The 14,082-nt window shown below is 33.6% G+C and overlaps 1 protein-coding gene and 1 long non-coding RNA gene across 3 annotated transcripts in view; both read left to right on the top strand.

Moving 5' to 3' along the window:
- The window catches only part of LOC126885614 (uncharacterized), a 177,097-nt gene that overhangs the window by 150,987 nt on the left and 12,028 nt on the right, over nucleotides 1-14,082 (top strand). The gene's annotated exons all lie outside the window — the stretch shown is intronic.
- The window catches only part of LOC114333935 (PWWP domain-containing protein 2A-like), a 51,978-nt gene that overhangs the window by 25,868 nt on the left and 12,028 nt on the right, over nucleotides 1-14,082 (top strand). The window contains exons 6-7 of one of the 2 annotated variants that reach the window (XM_050652222.1): nucleotides 9,528-9,759; nucleotides 12,157-12,344. In XM_050652222.1, the coding sequence (XP_050508179.1) occupies nucleotides 9,528-9,759; nucleotides 12,157-12,344 (420 nt within the window). Of the gene's footprint in view, nucleotides 1-9,527; nucleotides 9,774-12,156; nucleotides 12,345-14,082 lie in introns of those variants that run through there. The other variant, XM_050652223.1, reaches the window with a different exon arrangement.

The following is a 14,082-nucleotide window of genomic DNA, read 5'->3' as shown; positions in this document are numbered from 1 at the left end:
AAGAATGATTATGATCTAGAAGGTGAAGTGCGTATGTTGAAGTGTCTGTTTTTCAATTGTTGAAAGCCCTTTTGTGTTCTGCTGTCCGTTTGTCAAAGGTTCTGCCAGTTTGACCGATGTAAGTTTTCGGACAGTCACCACAAGTTACTTTGTAAACACCACTCTGTAGTTGTTTTCTCTTTCGGCTCTTATTGTTCTTAATATATTTGCTTTAGTTGTTGTTAGTTCTGAAAGCTGGTGTTATTCCTTTCTTTTTTATGTATCTGGCTATTTTTGTTGTTATCTTGCCAGTATATGTGATAGAGCAGAAGGTACTGGGTTCTTTCTGTGCTGGTGGATATACTAATTTCGGGGCTTGCATATGGAGTTTTTGGTTTAAAATTTTATTAATTGTTTGTTCATTATAGCCATTGTTTACTGCTATTTGTTTAATGATGTTCAGTTCTATTTCGAAGTTATATTTTGACACGGGAATTTCTGTCAGTCTATGTATCATGCTATGGTAGGCTGCTAATTTGTGTTGTGTAGGATGGGATTATGAATTATGTATAGTTGTGTCAGTATGGGTAGGTTTATGATATACGGAGAACTCATGTTTGTTGGTAGTCTGGTAATTGTTACATCTAGAAAGTTTATGGACTTATTCTGTTCTGTTTCTATTGTAAACTCAATATTACTATGAAGTGAATTAATGTAAGATAGAAATTGGTCAAGTTGCCTGTTAGTTCCTGTAAAGCATACTAGTATATCATCCTCGTATCTCCACCAATATAACAACTGTTTAAATACGGGATGTTTAGAAATTGTTGTTTCAAGCTCGTTCATAAATATATCTGATAGCAATGAGCTTAGAGGATTACCCATAATAAGCCCATTGCTGTCAGATATATTTATGAACCAGCTTGAAACAACAATTTCTAAACATCCCGTATTTTAAACAGTTCTTATATTGGTGGAGATACGTGGATGATATACTAGTATGCTTTACAGGAACTAACAGGCAACTTGACCAATTTCTATCATACATTAATTCACTTCATAGTAATATTGAGTTTACAATAGGATCAGAACAGAATAAGTTCATAAACTTTCTAGATGTAACCATTACCAGACTACACAACAAACATGAGTTCTCCGTATATCATAAACCTACCCATACTTACACAACTATACATAATTCATCATCCCATCCTACAAAACACAAATTACCAGCCTACCATAGCATGATACATAGACTGACAGAAATTCCCATGTCAAAATATAACTTCGAAATAGAACTGAACATCATTAAACAAATAGCAGTAAACAATGGTTATAATGAAAAACAATTAATAAAATTTTAAACCAAAAACTCCATAAGAAAGCCCTGAAATTAGTCTATCCACCACCACAGGAAGAAGCCAGTACCTTCTGCTCTATCACATAGAGAGATAACAACAAGATAACAACAAAAATAGCCAGATACATAAAAAAAGAAAGGAATAACACCAGCTTTCAGAACTAACAACAACTAAAGCAAATATATTAAGAACAATAAGAGCCGAAAGAGAAAACAACTACAGAGTGGTGTTTACAAAGTAACTTGTTTTGACTGTCCGAAAACTTACATCGGTCAAACTGGCAGAACCTTTGACAAAGGGATGGCAGAACACAAAAGGGCTTTCAACAATTGAAAAACAGACACTTCAACATACGCACTTCACCTTCTAGATCATAATCATTCTTTTAATGAACAGTTTCAAATTCTGCATATTCAAAATAAAGGCCTTAAACTATCTTTATTAGAATCTATGGAAATTAATAAATTAAAAAATACAGATATAATTCTGAATGACCAACTCTAGACAAACAGCTCCCCACTCCTCAACCTCTTCAGTTAAAGACTTTAAAAAGGCAAACCCATAGTAATCTAAATCCCTTGAGAAAGCTATTCTGCCGAAACAGCTGTAGTCAAATAGTTGTAATAAATTTTGTGGAAGTATAGAAAACAAACGTATTCAGTGTTTTATTGTTAGATAAAATGAACTTCTATCAAGTAACAGTCGAATCCATCAATTACTTCAGGCTGTTTTTACGTTTTAAAGCTGGTCCTGAAATGGTAACAGAATCAGTAAAGTATTCCAAATTGTTCTGAAATCCTCTAGGTCCAAATGACGCTCTAGGCTCTCCCGAAATATTACAGATTGTCATAAATTCCTCTAGAGTTTATTGAAATATTCGAGGACATACTGAAACAATCTAGGCTATCCTGAAGTATCTTAGCGTGCCCTCAAACATTAGCAACTTTCTTTAAATTTATCCAAATGTTTCTGAAATGTTTTGAAGCCTCGAATTTCCTAAACCTGTTGTTCGATTTGAGTGATTTTTTTAGTATCTTATAGCTTTATTATTTAAGAATCTCAATGTATTAATATTGTTGCTAGACAGGTAAATGTCATTTTATACCGGGTGTAACAATCATACTGTGTTTTTTCCTCAAAGTTCGGAACACTCTGTGGAATATTATAATAGATAAAATGTTGAAATTAAAACTCAATTGTAGCCTTAGACTTTCTTAACATTTTCTTTTTTGATTCATTTGCATATGTTGGATAATAAAAAAGTTAGGTACTTTAACAACAACTAGCAACTTTCTTCATTAATACAGGGTGTTTCTAAATAAGTGCGACAAGCGTTATGGGGTAATTTTACATGAAAAAAAATGACTATTTGCTTTATAAAGATAAAGCAAATTCGTTTTCGAGATACGGGATGTTGAATTTTTCTTACAAACTGACAGTTTATTTGTTGCTATAAATCCGTTTGAGATATGCAAACGAAATTTGGTAGGTTTTAAGAGGTAGTTATTGCGCATTTTTTGACATACAGATAAGAATTTTATATTCACCATTCGCGTGCATACGGGTATAAATATTTTAGATACATCATGTATGCACGGCATTGGTGAATATAAAATTCCTAATTGTATGTTAAAAAATGCAATAACTAGCTCTTAAAACCTAAATGCTTATTTGTGGACATATGTTTATAAAGCAAACGGTCATTATTTTTTCATGCAGAATTGCCCCTTAAAGTTTGTCGTTCTTATTTAGAAACACCTTGTATTGATGAAGAACTATTGATGTGGCTAATTGTTAAAGTACAGTGGAACCCCGTTAACTCGGATTAATTGAGACCGCGGCCGATCTGGGTTATCGAAAATCCGGGTTAGCCGGAGAAAATGGTAAAAATTAATAAAATATGGTATGCTTACAGATAAACTCCGTTATAATTGTCACACAGACACTGGTAAACCACGTTTGCATTCCACACAAAACCACACATACAAAGCGTCGTCAAATGTCTCATTCTTAGCTTTATTAGCTTTGCACCGATTGTTCAAACTGTCTTTTGTTATCATTTTGAAAAAAAATTCTTCGATTTTAGTTCTATTTTTCTTCCAATCCGATACTGTAGATGTACCGACACCATAATTTAATGCTGCAAGATTGACCTTTATCAATTCTACTTAATGCTTCTAGTTTCTTTTCCATTGTCACTACAACATTTTTACGTTTTGTTGCCCTTATAGACAAAAGACACGCAAACACAAAATCTGAATAAATTTACGAACGATTACAAAACCGAAGCGAACAATACGACTTAGTACACACAATACCCTCTCTGATGTTATGTTATTTAATAACAATGATAACTAAGACCATTGTTAAAAAAAGAATTTTAATAGTCTTTTCTAAACAATGCTAAGAAAGTTTCAAATAAATAAAGGATAATACAGGTGCCTGTTTTCGATAACACCACAATGAATGTGGTGTGCCATGATGAGTCATTTTTACTATGGTATATGTAGTTCAATCCGGTTCCATTATCTCTCAAATATTATATTACATAGAGTTGGTACAAAACCTCGTGAACCTTGAAAATGCGTATGTATAACCGAAATAAAATGAAGCAAAAAACATACGACTATTTTATTTGCTGCGAATTGCGCGACAGGGTCCCATCTGCACCCTGATATTTTCAGTAATGTCGGATTCAATCGTTTCGTTCGTATATTGACGTCACCAAATGAATGAATTAGGTTCACGAGATTCTGTAACAGCAATACATTTTTATTGTTGAAATGTTTGTCTGATAAAAATCAGTCCGGGTTAGCCGGAGTTCCGGGTTATCGGGGGCCGACTTATCGGGGTTCCACTGTACCTAACTTTTTTATTATCCAACATAAGCAAATGAATCTAAAAAGAAAATGTTAAGAAAGCCTAATGCTACAATTGAGTTTTAATTTCAATATTTTTATCTATGCTATAACATTCCAGAGTGTTCCGAACTTTAAGGAAAAAACACAGTATGATTGTTACACCCGGTATAAGATGACATTTACCTGTCTTGCTGTCTTGCAACAATATTAACACATTGAGATTCTTAAATAATAAAGCTATAACATACTACAAAAATCACTCAAATCGGATAACAGGTTTAGGAAATTCGAGGCATCAAACGTGTATAATTCATCTAGTGACCTAAATTTTTTTGCCCGTCAGTGTACTAAATGTATCATAAATAAACAACTATTCGACGATTTTATCTGACAATGTCGCAAAACTACTGATTTAGTGTACAGTGCATTTTAAATAGATGTTTACTCCTTTAGTCGAGGAAATGAAGCATTTTGGCTTCCAATTTTTTCGTCCAGCATGGATTTACTTGAAATTTTCACAGAAAGTAGGGAATAGTCCAAGGATCATTTTCTATATCATGCCGCTGTACGCTAAAACCTTGGGGGTGGTTGCCACCCCATCTCGGGAGCGAGAATTTTTTATTACATTTTAACCATGTAAATCGATGTAAAAAGTAATTCTAAGAAAAAAATGTTTTTTACATTTTCTTCGTAAAACTAATATTTTCCGAGTTATTGGCGCTTGAAAGTAACAGATTTTCGATGAAAAAATCGACTTTTTAGAGGGTTTTTTGAGAATATGTACCTCGAAAAATATGCATTTAATCAAAAAAACTGTAGATATCAAAATTGTATCTTTTAGTAACACAAACCAAATTATTTTTCTGTAATATCTTTAAGACCAATACAAACCGAGATACGGCATGTTAAAAGTTAGCTTTTTTCGTCAAATGCATAATTTGAAATATTCAAAGTAAAATAACTAAAAAACTTTGCATTTTTCGAGGAAAACTTAAATAATCTTTTTTCAAGTATGCAGTTAGGTCTTTCAAAAAATAATAATAAAAAGTATCTAGCCTGACAATTAAGCGACTTATGTTCAAAAAAATATCGGTAATACCTGCTTTTCTCTATGAAAAAAATCAGTGAAAAGAACCCCCTAACCACCCTCCTAATTAAAAATTGTTCTTCATCTTTCTGTAATTCCTTTTATATTTGTATTATCAATACACCCAAGAAGTTTGACCTATTTAAAAGGCCTAATTTTTGGAAAAATTGGAGTTTAAAGAAAAATTAAATTTTTGTAATTTCCCATTTTTCACCTTTTACTTCAAAATTTCTCTGAAAATACTGGAGATACGAAAAAAATGATGGACTACTAAATTGTAGATTTTTTAATAACTAAAATTCCCTTGTGCATAGATTTTCATCACAGTGAACAGTTAGCGAGATGTAGCTGTTTAAAACCTCTATTTACGAGCAAACAACCCCTTATTCGAGCCCTTTAAACCCACCCTAAGTAAAAATTAAGGGATCTTACGGAATTTAGTTTACACAGTCTTACAACTATTCAAAAATCCTACAAAGTCATTTTTGAAAAAACTTTATCGCCAAAAATGAAGGGGGTATGTTTATAAAACGAATTTTTTTTTTTTTCGAAAAATTCGGATAGTCCGCTTATGGATAATTTTCAATGTATGCAGAATACCACAGAACCGTTTCGTATACTGGAAGATGACTAAAAAACTATTTGTATTTGTTTTGTACATATTTGTAAATTCGTATTTTTGTGTAAATAAATGTTTTTGTAATTCTTTAATTCTACTTTTTTTTCTGTATAGATTTATTAAAATATCTACTTATAAAAACTGTAATGTTATTAAGGGTGGTTTTTAAGGGTTGAAATATTATGATATTATATCCTAAAGCAGGGGTCTCCAAACTTTCCAGCCTTAGGGCCATACTGATTACTCCTGTAAGTTCCGAGGGCCAAGATGGCAACACTGCATATTATTAATTTTCCTGTATTTAATTTTTTCCCGTAAAATAACGAATAATTTAATTTTTTGTAAGTGTGGTAAGCTGTCAACATTATTAAGTATGTCAAATATTCACCTATTTTTGATATATTTTAATTTAATACAAGGTAGACATAAACAAACAAAATATTTCCACCAGTGGAAATCTCCAATCTCTCCCGAGATTGTCCACTAATAACATAATTATTCTTTCTACTATTTTTCAACGCCATCGTTAGAAATTGTCACAAAGACACTTAACTATCCGAAATAATAAGAAGTCTGAAAAATAATAGCCGCAAATCACTTAAGTGTTACGCCCCTGATAACTGGGAGGAGACTAAAGACCCCACCTAAGCCAGTAAGCAATTTTGGGTTTGTGCGCTCCGCCAAGTTAGCTGGCGATGACAATAGTGGCGTAACTACAAGTCAGTTCCTATGAAACTGTTGTGAAATAAAATAGGGCGTACCTCCTTAAAACAAGTTTGTGCGTGTAACAGTATTTTGATTTGATTTGAATTGTTGCTTTTGTGTGTGATTTAGTAGAATGGAAAAGAAGCGAAAAATTGATAGTGAATGCAGAAAATTCAAAGATCAGTGGAACATTCAGTATTTCGTAATTGAGTCCAGTAACAAGGCGCTATGTTTGATTTGCAATGAAAGCATAGCCGTTCTCAAAGAATATAACATGAAACGTCATTATGAAACAAAACATTCTCAAAATTACTCAAAATATACAGGAATTGTGCGGACAGAAAAATTCGAAGCTTTGAAGTGCGGATTGAAATCGCAGCAATCTTTATTTACAAAAGTCAAAACTGAACAAGAGGCGGCAACTCGTGCCAGCTTTCGTGTGGCTCTTGAAATTGCAAAACGTGGAAAACCATTCACCGATGGAGAAATGATCAAGGAATGCATAATTGCAGTAGTCGAAGAAATGTGCCCTGAAAAGGTAAATTTATTAAAAACTGTCAGTATGTCAGCAAACACTGTGGCTCGAAGGGTACAAAACATCGCTGAAAATATATCCTCTCAACTGTTCGACAAAAATGGACATGTTGAGTGGTTTTCTTTGGCCTTGGATGAGTCAACGGATGTGTCAGATACTGCTCAGGTGTTGATTTATATTAGAGGAGTAGATAAAAGCTATGAAGTGCACGAAGAACTTCTTGATATGTATAGTATTCATGGCACAACTACTGGTATCGATATTTTTAAAGGAGTTGAAATGGCCATTAATAAAAAGAACCTTCGATGGAAAAACTTGAAATGTATTACAACTGATGGAGGCAAAAACATGAGTGGGAAAGATAAAGGAGTGGTCGCTCTTGTGTCAAAGGCTGTAGAAAATGACGGCGGCTCAAAACCATTAGTCTTACATTGTATCATTCATCAACAGTCTTTGTGCGGAAAATGTTTGGATATGTCTGACGTTCTGAAACCAGACATATCAACTGTTAATTTCATCAGATCTTTTGGGCTGAATCACCGACAATTCCGACAATTTATTGCAGAGTTCATACTCAGAGTATCATACTGCCGTACGCTGGCTTAGTTGTGGGAAAGTCCTTCAGCGCTTTTTTGAACTTCGAGCAGTGATCGAAATTTTTTTGAATGAAAAGCACCGCCCTCTTACTGAATTACAAAACAACGCATGGCTATGGAAGTTAGCATTCTATGTTGATTTGACAAAACATGTGAACGAACTGAATTTGAGATTGCAAGGAGAAAACCAGCATCTTCCTGATTTATACACTAATATCAAGTCATTCCGGATGAAATTGATACTGTTTCAATCACAACTACGAAGTAAATGTTTTTCACATTTTAAAACATGTGAAATATTCATCCACACTACTGAGACTGAGTTTCCTATCGATTTTGCAATCGAAACTTTGAGTGCTTTGAAGATAAATTTTGATACTCGTTTCTCGGACTTTGATGCCATTGCGAATCAAATTAAGATTTTTCAGAATCCTTTTGATGCTGACATTGAAACCCTAGCCCCGGAACTTCAAATGGAAATGATTGATCTTCAGTGCAGTGATATAATTAAGAACAAATATGAAAACTCATCTTTGTTGGAATTTTATAAGAGTCTTCCACTGACACAATTTGATAATTTGCATAAATTTGCTCGTGGGCTGTTTTCCGTTTTTGGTACTACTTATTTGTGTGAGAAAACCTTCTCCAAAATGAAGTACACAAAAAATGTATACAGATCTAAATTAACTGACGAGCATCTTAAATCTCTTTTAATAATTGGTACAAGTAAAATTAGTCCACAACTACAAACTATTGTCGGTGGAAAATCTCAATTACATACATCTCATTAGCATTTCATATGTCATGTTTGTTATAAGGTATGTGTTGTTCATTACTTACAATGTATAAAATGTTAGTTGGATTCATTTCAATAATTTGTTAGTTATTATATGCTGAAGTTAAATTTACTGCATAAATTATACATGTCTTTACTCATTACCATTCTGTGTTTCTTTATCCAACTTATCACAAACATTTTATTTGCTATAAAAAATATTAAGGAGTTTTCAAGTATGTCTCCGCGGGCCGGACAAAATCTGTCTGCGGGCCGTAGTTTGGAGACCCCTGTCCTAAAGTATAAAACAATCATTATTTAACCAATCAAAACCAAATTTTACCCATATTAAAGTTTATAATGTTTTTATATAATTTTTGACAATAAGGAGTAGTTTACACCCCTAAAAATAATCAACGCCCTTAAGCATGATATAGAATATGAAGTACAGGGTGATATGATCCTAATCCCAAATTTTTATGTAAATCGATGCAAGCCAAAATTATTCTTTTAGGATGAGATAATTTTTTATATACAGCTCCAACAAGGGTGGTTTTAAGGGTTGAAATATTATGATAGTATATCTTAAAGCATAAAACAATCATTATGTAACTAATAAGAACCAAATGTTGGCAATATTAAAATTTAAAATATTATTTTATAATTTTTTACAATTAGGGGTAGTTTTCACCCTTAAAAAATCAAAAGCGTACAACGGCTCAATATAGAAAATCAACTAGAGGGTGTAATGAGCCTAATCCCAAATTTTTGTACAAATCGATAATGGACGAAAAAATTGCGAGGTTTTGCCATTTTTTCAGCTTCATTTCCTCGACTATTGTGCACCAACGCGTTCAACTGAAGTCGCCTCTCCTTGATTTGCTACCTGAGTGACCTTCGCGGTTCCGGATATTTGTGTACAATTGTACTGTAGACTAATTTTAGAATGAAGCGATCTAATAAACTTTCTTTTCCGTTCCAGTAAATGACTCGTCTGTTTTGTTTTAAGGTAAGCTCGACGCAAGACGACTCCAAAGAACAGTACATCACTCAAAAACTGTCCATCAATTTGAAGCGTCTAAACAATACTTACACATCCAGTACGTCGTCGGATAAAAACGAAGACATGTCCAGTTCGGACGAACAAAACGAGACAATGCCCAACTTTCCCCCACCGAATAATCCTCCGCTCATGTTAAGAATCAACACCCATTCCGTATCGAGCGCCGTGGGGGCAGACGGTAAGATCAAAAATGTAAGATACAGTATCTAACGAGTAAATAAACCACTAAAATTCCACTAATCTACTAAGAATTATATATACAAGTGGACGCCTACTTATCTCTTATACAAAAACAGGGATACATCTGTCAAAATTCCACTGTTAGAGTACAAGACAAAATGTTGTTACTACGAGAAACAACCTCCGAAAACTTGTAGGGAGCAAATGGAGTGCAAACCCACAGGTCAATAGCTGATGCCTTATGTCTTTCAGCAGGGGAATATACTTATCCCGTCTGGGGTAGATCTAGACATGCCCAACAAGTCAACACGGCATTAAATGAAACATGTATCGTCATATACGAACGTGTATGACGTAAATCTGGCAACATTGCAAACATCAAATTTGAAATCTCAGTCTTACTATTTGGATCATCCATTTTAAGAGATAATTAGGCCTTTTCAGGCTTGTGATCAACTCTGTATATATAAATCTTTCCATCACTAACTAACACCTGATTTAAAACGTTTTAACCTATGTGCTGTACGACAAAGATGAGTTGAATTGCGACCTGGAGTTACCAATAAGTAGGTCTTTTGAGCACTGTTGCCAGCTACTCGTTTTTTCCTAACTTTTTTTGTCCGGCTATCACGCCTAGGCGTAACCAGGGGGGTTTTGGGGGTTATAACCCCCCATTTGGATGTACTTTGAGGTCTATAGTCTATATACACTTAACACCATTACTATTTCATACCCCCCCAGAGACCATCAAGTAGTTGTAACCACTTCTCCTTAGGGTCATCCGGGTTACACCTCTGCTATCACGTGATGTTTTTCGATTCCAGCTACCAACAACAAATAACACTGTAAATCAGCCCTATTCTGTAACTTTTAACAATTCGAATAGAAATGACCAAGTCGAATCGTAATTACCTTAAATCGGAATGTTTGATATCTATCGCGTCATTTTCGTGTTTGGATTGGCATTCTGTAACTCACATCGAAATCAAGATAAATCGAAAACGGCAATTTCTATTTCACGTGGTCAGGAGGGGGTGGCAACCCCGCATTGTCAAGCGAAATTAGTGTTCTGTGGCCTGCTTGTTACTGGTTCTAAATTTGAAATACGATACCGTTGCCATATCTTCAATTTTTCATACTATCACATTATACACAATTGCATTCTATTAAAAATATGTAAATATTCTACACAAAAAGCTCAAAAGATGATAAATGGTTTTAAATCAAAGTTAATTAAAATCGTTATAAAAAGTAGATAAACTGATAAATAAAAAAAGATAAATAAATGATGATAAGATGTATGATGTAAAATATTACTAATAATACACAATCTTAAGATTTGATTCCAGCTAAAATAACTGATAAACTACTTTTCCCAAAAAGGCGTCTTTTCTATAATTATTTTATTTTCTATAAGCGTTGATTGATAAAACTACATGTAAACTGGTATAATATATTTATCAATCAACGCTATAAATTTATCTTTATATTTTAAACGGTCTTGTGCAATCTATTCTTGTACATTATGCCATTGATTGAAATTGTACAAGAAATAAACCAAAAAAGTATGACAACACTGTAAACTGTGACTGGCAAACATTCAGCATTCAGATTCAGATGCCAGAGAAAATGGGGTTAGGTTCAATGCATAGATACTCGTACAACATGACTAAATTAAATATACAATTTCCTAAGTAAATAACACCACAGGCTAAAAAATTAAGCAGATACAAAAGGTAAAAATACTGTAAATAATTGTAAATAAGTAGTAATAAACTATTTTTAGTCGATATAAAATATAAACGTCAAAACAAAATACAATGCGCTTGCGTCAAGCACAATTCCGATTATCGAAATCTAATTTCGACAGGGTAAATGTTGTCGAAGTCATTTCTATTCAGTATTCCGATTGTAGAGATTCCGAGGGAGTTATGGAATACCGATTTTGCCTATTTCTATTCGATTTGGCCACTTCTATTCGATTTTCCTTACTTCTGCCATCGAAATGAGATACAGAATAGGCATGATTGCCGTCAGAAATGCTAAAAAATAAGCAGTACAACATGCACTCATGTTCCTCCTCAATAATTTACTTTTTGCTGACACTTATTTTATCTTCGCGGTTCAACTCAATTTTGTTGTAGTACTTCGATTATTATTGTTGTGAAACACTTATTTTGCAAGTTTATTGATATATGTATTTATCCGTTTACTGTATTTAGTGATGTAACTTGTTATTACCTCTTGCATGAAGACAATTGCAGATTTTCCTTGATTGACTAGGATGTACCACACTATGGGGGATTTAATGTGGACCTTCACACTTTATTCTGTATTTAACCACGAGTTTAATATTGTCTTCCTTTGTTATTGACGATTTGTGATCATATTGCAGGAGTACGTCTGTTAGTGGGCGACGTCGTTTGGGGCAAAGTGCACGGTTTTCCTTGGTGGCCCGGCAAAATTTTAACTATGACGACGTCTGGCACGCACGCTCCACAAGCACACGTGGCTTGGTACGGATCCTCGACTTCTTCTGTGATGCAATGTGATCAGCTCAGCCATTACTTAGACAATTTTAAGGTAAGATTTGATACAAGGTTTCTAAATGTACTGTTTCTCCTTTGAAGAGAATATTTAGGTTATTTCTGTATATTTTATTTTAAAATATCTGTTCGTTGTTATTTTGTAGAAGAAAATGTATTGTTTTCGTACTTAAAAATGTAATACTTTCAAAGCATTTAATTTTTTCGTCGCGTTTTAGATTGTACCGAAACATTTTAGATGTTTTGAAAACATTTTGGTTACTTGTGGTGTTTTTACAATGTTTTTTTGCGTTTCACGTTTATCAATTCAAGTCCAATTGTTCTGGAGTGGTTAACTATCTATTTAAAGTCAGCTGTGGACTTCAAGACAATGGCAGTACAGTTTGAGCACGGAGGAGTCTAGCTTTGCTTTGTACTGTTCAGGTGGTCATGTTCTAACTTGAAAAGAATCTAGAGAAAGATAACTCGAAGAAATTATAGCTCTAACTATTACATTTGGAAATATATATTACTGATTGGGATGTAATTTCAGTCTAGAGTGAATCGTCACATTTGTGCCCCATTAGTCATTCATCCGATTTTTGCCCCATTTATTTGTCAGTTCGATGATATTTTGTTCAACGTTTAAATGATAACTTTTCAACACAGTGACAGTTAGAAAAACATTATACCTAGGCCACATACTGAGAAGTAAAAAGAATGTGTGTGTACTTTGTACGCACGTAAGAAGTTATACTTCTATTATTATGATTTCAACGAAATTAATATACTTAACAGGTTATTTGTATTTTATTTAAATATTAAACTAACTTTCTTTACCTACCACTTTTAAAAATTTTTTATTAAAACGATACCAAAAATATAAAAAAAAGAATATGAATCGTCCGGGATTTGAACCCGGGACCTCTTGATCTCCGGTCACACGCTCTACCACTGAGCTATATTCCCTTTGCTTTGACAGGTTACAAGATTTCTCATACATACTGACAAATTTAATAGACCAAGTGAAGTATACAAAAATAATTTAAATATACTTACTATTATTATAAAATATCTTATTCCCGAGGAAAACAAATCCAAAGACACAAAAATTATAATAAATAATACATTTATTAAGAACACTAATATATCCTTTTATATGATATAATATGAATTATTTGCGCTGACAGCGTTGATACATACATATCTTGAAAGATTAGCAACGAAATACGTACTGTCTGTGTGCGCATGCGCCCGGCATTATAAAATTGCACTTTCGATCGTAAAGAAGTATAACTTCAATAAGTACGAATTAGCTTAACTAATAGTGAGAGAAAAGATCGAGGGAAAAAGTAAGAAGGAAAAGACTATCGTGGTTAAAAAACAATCGACAATTTTAGTAACCCCGGGCAGGGGACAGGGTCAGGTAAATTTTGAACAGCCAATAAGTATAAGAACAGCTGAAAACAAAAAAGAGTTTGCAATTTTAGTAGAAGAGGGCACTGTAAGAAGAAGAAGAAGAAGTATGGTAATATTTTAGCAGTAATTATAAAATTAACTTTAGAAGAGTTAGGTGTTACTCTTTTAGAGTGCCCTCTCATTCACCAAACTCTTAATTCAATTGTCCAAGTGTAGATGAATTATTCTAACGATAGCTTGATCTGGGTCGTGAGATGACCTATCGACGCCACATGTCATGTGATCCCCAGTCAGGGACACTGGTAGAAGCTTATTCAGGCTGTAAAGGACGGGGCAAGAAAAAATAGACTCGTTTAAAATCTGCGTCTCCAAATGAG

Source organism: Diabrotica virgifera, chromosome 5 (assembly GCF_917563875.1).
Source record: "Diabrotica virgifera virgifera chromosome 5, PGI_DIABVI_V3a".
NCBI lineage: Eukaryota > Metazoa > Arthropoda > Insecta > Coleoptera > Chrysomelidae > Diabrotica > Diabrotica virgifera.
The sequence above is the reverse complement of the archived record's forward strand: the minus strand, read 5'-3'. Positions and strand labels throughout refer to the sequence as shown.